Raw genomic sequence first — 6,778 nt, 5'->3', positions numbered from 1 at the left:
ACAATACGAGTGCCCACACAATGAAGTAAAGCACGGAGAACGCTTAGCCCGCTGCCTGGTGCCCGCTAAACATCAGCTCTTGCAGTACCGTTGTTTCCCTGCCAGCGGTGTCACTCCACCAGCCCCAGTACCAATTGCTCCTCTTTCCCACCTGCCTGCCTGTCGCCAGGTGAGCTGGCTTTTGTTTTTCCTTCTTCTTTTATTTCTAACCCTGCAGATGAGTGAGTCTTCTCATCTGATCTTATTACTTGAAGTCTCTGGGTTGTGTGACCTCAGCATTCTCTGAGGAGTTACCCACGTTACTCAGAAGTTTCCGGGACCCGGTAGCCTAGCCCTTCTTGGATCCCAGGGCTGGGACGTGCGAGCGTTTTCCCGGGCCCCATTGCCTACCTCTGGCTGGCACTCCAGGCACAGGGTCCACTAGCAGGAGTGTCTGTCCTTCATCCTGGGGGTCTGGTGGCTGCCAGTGTTCACTGCTGCTGCAGACTCTCTTGAAGAATCGCTTGTGTCCATGAAAAATACTTGGAAAAAAGATGCCTACGACATTGAGAAAGGTGGGACCATCCGGGTTAGAACACTTCGTGTCTATGTGAACATGCTGAAAGGCAGCCATGAAGAGAAAATCCCTCACGGTGTCCCTGAGGCGAGGCTTCCCCTCCTCGCCCCGCTGCCCTTGTCTATCAGCTGTCTGCTCCCTTGCTAACCCTAGTGACAAACCTATAGCCCTCAGAGGATCTCTCACTGGGGTTGCCTTGCATCTGCCGCTCCCTGTCACCAACCTGGGCCTCCCATGGGACTAGGAGTGAGGCTGCCAGAGAAGGTTCAGGTGACTCTGGTACAGCCAGGTCAGCCAGCAAGGGATTGGCCCTGAGCCTGTCTCTCCTGGAGGCCGCCCTCCTGCCCAGACTGCAGGTTGAGCAGAGCAGGGGAAAAGGCCAGAGACTGCAGGTTTGCCTAGGGGCAGGGAGGGCCTGCTGGGCTCAGGGGGACCTCCTGCCGGGATTCCTGTTTCCTGCTGCACCAAGACACCCTGAGGAAGCAGCTCTTACCTCCCCAAAGCAAGTACTGCCCTGGCACTGCATCTTCCTGTGCGGTCCCAGTGCAGCTCCTCACCTAGCAGGGCCTCAGCTGCCTTATTCAGTAGGAAGGAGGGTGAACGAATGACACGTGAGTTCCCTTGCCTGGAAGCATTCTGAGGGGGCACAGAGACGATATGGCACCCATGGCCCTTGTCCTGGACTAACAGCCACAGCATGGCTAGCATGCTGCCCGCAGTGCTGTAGGAGCTGGAATACCGAGCTGCCTGTCCTGAACTCAAAGCCTGACCACTGAGACTGGCAGGAGGCAAAGGGGAAATTTCTCCATGGAACTGTAAATCCCGTAAGAGCAGAAGGAATGTGGTGGGCTTCTGATCAGGCATTGTAGCTATTTCACTGGGCTTAGTTCATAGTGACAGAATGTCAGCTGCTTCAAGAATCAGTCTGCATATGGGACCAGCAGCTGGCGTAATGGCTCTGTTGCTGGACTCCCACATAGTTGACCGTGGTTCAAGTCCCAGACCTGGTGGCTTAAACTTACACCAGGCGCGTGTGTACCCAAGATCCTGAGAGGAGAATGGAGAAGGGATTCTGGTGTGGCCATCCCCCCTGGGGGGTGATTTCTCACTTTCTACCTCTCTGTCTCTCTCTCTATCTTTCTGGCAAGTGCACACACCCTATAGCAAAAACCTCCAAAAAAAAAAATAAAGGAAAAATAAAGGAAAGAAAAGGAAAAAAAAAAAAAGAAAAAGAAAAGGAAAGGAAAAGAATCAGTCTGCATCATCTCCACAAATAATGAGACTACTTTGTGGGTAGGTCTGGAACATCTTACTACCTTATTTTTTCGCACCTCACATTTGGGGGGGAAAAGTGGACCTTGCTTGCAAACAGCTCTTCAAACAGCTTTTCCTCTGAATAAAATGTACTGGATAAAAGTGAATTTGTTTTTTAGAGAAACATGACATCTTCAACCTGTTGCTTTGTGAGCCTGCTTCAGGAAACGTGGTACTCATCCTGCAGAATAGTTACTGGGTGCAGAGGAGGGAAGCGGTGGTAAATGGCCAAAGAGATGACGTCTGAAAGGAGTACCCTCTCCTAACCATGCACTGGATGCCACGGGGAGAAAACGTATCCTTTCCGGGCTTTTCCGAGGCCTCGCCTTCTCTCGGCAAGTGCACACGGAATCCTCATGTGGCAGCAAGCTCTGCTTTGGTGGGCTTCCTCTGTGGGCCTCCCTCCTCAGCAGCAGCAAGCTGCAGGTCTGGCCAGCAAGCTGGGGCTCTAGGTGCCCACTGACGGCCGGCCTCGCCTGCACTCCCCAGCCATCCACAAAGAGGAGACCCCTGAGCTAGATGGCCAACACGGGACTACTGGGTTCACAATGCGGACTTGGAGACGTTGAAGTGCTCTCTGTTTGCAGCGCAGCCTCTTTCTTGCTAGGGCCGCTTGCTCTCTGAGTTACGTATTTCACAAGGTTCTATTTTCATACCTGGTATAAGCGGTTTCCCTTAGAGGAGAACATCTGTAAATAGATCACTGTGGGCTAGGTAAATCCCACAGTGCATTTAACCTGCTCTCTGTTTACTGACTGCTCACCTGGACTCCACCGAGTCTAACAACATCATTGCTCAGGGCCTCGCGTGCTCTCCCCCAGGTTCTGCTCCCTCTAATTGCTGGGACCGCACTTCGCCGTTCCACTGGATGCAGGGACTTTTCTTGGCAAGGAGCCATGTGTTTCTTCTCATCTTGAGTCTCAGGCCTAATGTACCTTTTTCAAAGAGCCTGCCTAAACCCCTTTCTGCTTTCCCAACCCTTCAATGACCAGTTCTAACTCGTTTCTTCTGCACAAAGCCCACTGTAGCTAAAACCAAGCAAGATGGGCAGCTCCGTTGGCTCCTTTTCTTGGTGTGACGGAATACTGCGATTTCTTTCTTTCTTTCTTTCTTTCTTTCTTTCTTTCTTTCTTTCTTTCTTTCTTTCTTTCTTTCTTTCTTTCTTTCTTTCTTTCTCTCTCTCTCTCTTTCTCTCTCTCTCTCTTTCTTTCTTTTTTTAGAGGTTTTTGCTATAGGGCATGTGCGCTTGCCAGAAAGACAGAGAGAGACAGAAAGATAGAAAGCGAGAAATCAACCCCCAGGGGAGGGGGGTGGCCACGCCACAATCCCTTCTCCTTTCTCAGGATCTTGGGCACGCACAGTGCACGGCATGAGTTTAAGCCACTCGCCTACATGGGAGTCCAGTGCCATAGCCGTTATGCTAACTGGTGGTCCCAAGCACTGCAATTTCAAAATGCAATGCCACACTCTAAGCCATGCATGTCTCAGCTTAATCTTTGGTGTGTGCGGAAGCCATCGCCAGGCCACCCAGGATGTTCAGAGGCCCAGCTCTGTGTTATTGACACCCTGTGTTACTGCCTTTTATCTGTTTTACCCTATAGGGTTTCTGAATGCCTGCTAATGATGTCTTAAGGCTATCAGCTCTTTCTAGGAGCAAGTCTATTAATGTTGCTTGGCCCAATGGCCAGTAAGATGCTGCATACAGGTAGACAATGTAAAGATTTTCATGGCACCATAATAGCCCTGCATGTCCTAGCTAAATTCACTCAATCATTAGCAGTTCTGAAAACAGTGAGAGTCTGAGATTTCCTCAGCAAAATCAAAAATGAGAAATAGGAAAGTGTTACTTGGAAAATAAGTAAATAAATAAATAAAATTTAGAATAGATAATTCTTTTCAAAAACAGAGAGATTGGGGCTAACAGGTGGTGTGGTAGTTAAGGGCGCTGGACTCCCACATGACCAGCTGTGGTTCAAGTCTTGGACCTGACAGCTTGCATTCTCACTTTCTCCTCTTTCTCTCTCTCTCTCTTTCTCTGTCTGTCTCTCACTCTGACCCTCTTTGGTCAAATTAAAATAAATAAATAAAGTTAAATAAAGTAATTATAAAAAGAGAAAACATTTCAAAAAATAAAAGCAGTGTTTTGGGGAATGACGGTGGCCTCTAGGTGCTGGAGTTAGGATGGTGGGTGAAATTGTTTCTCTCTAATCTCCTAGACATAGATTTTTTGTTTAAGAATGTGGTTTGGTTTTGATTTACTTGATTGTCACTTTACTTCCTGTCCCCTGCCAAGACACAAGGTAAGCAAGGACAGGCATTGAATTAACAGTAGGCCACAGTTCAAATGGACTCGCAGAAGCCAGTGAGTTTTATGAAGGCAGAGTCCGGGAAGAGTGAGGAATTCACCCCTGGGGTGGGCTGGCAGTCCCAGCTACAGCTTTTCTTTTATGGCCTCCCCTGCCCCCCCTCAGTGAAACAGAGGTAGCCCCCACGGTAGCAAAGCCGTTCCATCATTTTCCTCTCTATGAGTCCCCAGAATGAATGCTCATTTTCCCTGGATGAGCACATGACCCAGATAAACCCACGTGGAGAAAAAGTAAGTCACCTCATCTGGGTTTCCTTGACCTTTCCCCTGGGTTAAAAGGACGGACTGCTCCTGCAGCCCTGCACGCATTTCAGCAGCAGTTGATTTCATTAATGACTATGAAATGCTTAGATATTGCATGCGAGCAAGTCAATATTTCACATTCTCTTTCACATCACTAATTGGACCGAAGAGCTTTGCCTTCCTTTACCTCTGAGGAGAATGAAATGAAGTCTGAAGTCTTCATTTCAGAGGACACAACTCCAGCTTCCTTTATGGGCACTTCGCTCTCACCAACCTTATTTTATACTGGGGAGGAAGGGGGCGCCTACCTGGGCAGTATTAAGTTTGTGCCCACTAAGAAAAGGCGGAATTCTGCGAGAGATGTTGAGAGATAAAATAGCCACATGATAAATGTATTACTTAACCCGTTTGTTCCGAAGAGGATGTTTCAAAGAGATCCGTTCCGGAAGGTGGGCTATGAACTAATTCCTGGAGTTGCCCCTCCCTTCTCAGACCCCTACACACACACACACACACACACACACACGCACACACACGCACACACACCCCCATACATTGTCAGCTGAGACCTGAACTTGGACTAGTTGCTTGCTACTTGGATTATCCTCCAAATCTGGGAAGTGAGGTTTTAAAATGTGGAACGCAGTTATTTCACGACTCGCCTTCATCTCGAGGTCGGAATCCATCAGGCCACAGGGGCATTTTCATTAACAAACGAATCAGACGAAATATGTAAAAATCAGACTTAAAATGTTTTATTTTGTGGATTCTATACAGAGCACGGAAACCAAGTTAGAGATCAAATAAACTGCCAGTTAAACTCGGCTACTACCAACAAAACCCTTAAGCGTAAAAACCAAAGCAAGCTGCTGAAAAACCAGGAGGCAATCTTCGCTGAAGTCACTCGTTGACCCCTTAACAAATCAAGGCCGGTGGTCTACGTAGTTCTCCCACCGCGGAGCGTCGGGGAAGACCTGCGGCGCGCGGGCTGAGGACCCGGCGGGGGAAGGACAGCCCTGAACGCGCCTTCCGGCCCACGCCACCGCGCCGGAGCTGCCGAGCCGCCGAGCCGCGGCGGTGTGGGGCTCCGGGCCTCGGCGTCTTTAATGAGAACGTTAATTAGCGGTCTGGACAGGAGGGCACTGCGAAGTGCCTGTTACCTATTTCAGTCGTCGGGAACGCTGTTTGCGTGGAGGGTGGCTGGCGTTTTCTTTGTGAGCAAGCTCAAATGCTGGTTACTCTACCTTTGGGGAGGGAGAGACAAAGGGCGAACCGCAAGTTCTAAGCTGTCCTTCTAAACAGACCCCGGGATTTAAAGAATTCTCCTCGCGAAACAGACCCCGGGATTTAAAGAATTCTCCTCCTCCCCACAAACACCTTGGCTTAGCGACTCTCGCAAATACCACGCCAACGGCCCAGGTACAAAAGCGAAGCGACTTCCCACCCAGCGCGCCCAGCGACCCTGGCGCTGTCGTCGCCCCCGTCCGAGGCACAGCGACGCCCACCGTCTGGCCGCCCAGGGTCAGTCTGTCTGTGACACACGCACGGTTTGCACCGACTAACTGGTTTCCCCGGCTTCCTGAGGTCCCGCAGCCTCCTTCGACTGGATTTGGCTGGTGGCAAGAAGGGCGCCTCTGGCCTGCGGCCGAGGAGAAGGAAAAGAACCACTCTCCCTCCCCGAACTCCCCGCCCTCCAAGTGCAGCCCCTCGCCCTGGGAGAGGACGTGGTCGGTTCCCCGGAGGTCGTGCTCCGATCTGGCCTCTCGCCCCCTCAGGTGAGCCAAACCCACCAAAGCAGCTGGAAGCGACCCAGAGCCCCCAGACAGCCCCGGCGCTCAATCCAGCAGCGGCTCACTTCATTTCCCGGGGTGGGGTCGGGGAAGAGGCGGCCCGGGATAGTCCCTTCCGCAGGGCAAGTAAGTTCCAAACGCCATCCTTGCTCTGCCGGGCTCCCCCGCACGCAGGACGCGGGGGCGCGGGGAAGTTGGGCGGAGGGAGGCCTGGCCGAGGTCGCGCCCCAGGTCCGGGCGGGCCCTCACTTAGAGAACTGTGCCTGCATGGCGGCCAGGCCCAAGCCGGCAGGGACGAGGTGCGGGAACTTGCACACAGCGCAGGTGCAGAGGCCGGGGCTGCCCGCGCCGCCGCCCGGGAGCGCGAACTGGCCGCACGCGGGCTCGTCCAGAGCCAGGGACAGGTACTTGGCTGGGCGCAGCGCGTCTGGGGGCCCTACGGCGCCAGGCGCCAGCAGCACGGAACCCGGCGCGGCGGCGAGCAGGGGCCGGCACGCCAGGACCGAGCGC

The 6,778-nt window shown here is 52.3% G+C and overlaps 1 protein-coding gene across 1 annotated transcript in view; it reads right to left on the bottom strand.

The window, feature by feature from the left end:
* Positions 1-5,853: 5,853 nt before the first annotated feature.
* OLIG1 (oligodendrocyte transcription factor 1) overlaps positions 5,854-6,778 on the bottom strand; it is a 1,544-nt gene continuing 619 nt past the window's right edge. The window contains 1 exon segment of the mRNA XM_006172308.1: positions 5,854-6,778. This exon segment is cut by the window's right edge and continues 29 nt beyond it. Coding sequence (XP_006172370.1) covers positions 6,514-6,778 — 265 coding nt within the window. The 3' untranslated portion in view covers positions 5,854-6,513.

This window comes from Tupaia chinensis, unplaced genomic scaffold, assembly GCF_000334495.1.
Source record: "Tupaia chinensis unplaced genomic scaffold, TupChi_1.0 Scaffold000392_1, whole genome shotgun sequence".
Classification (NCBI taxonomy): domain Eukaryota; kingdom Metazoa; phylum Chordata; class Mammalia; order Scandentia; family Tupaiidae; genus Tupaia; species Tupaia belangeri.
Note: the sequence above shows the minus strand (reverse complement) of the source record. Positions and strands in the feature narration are given on the sequence as shown.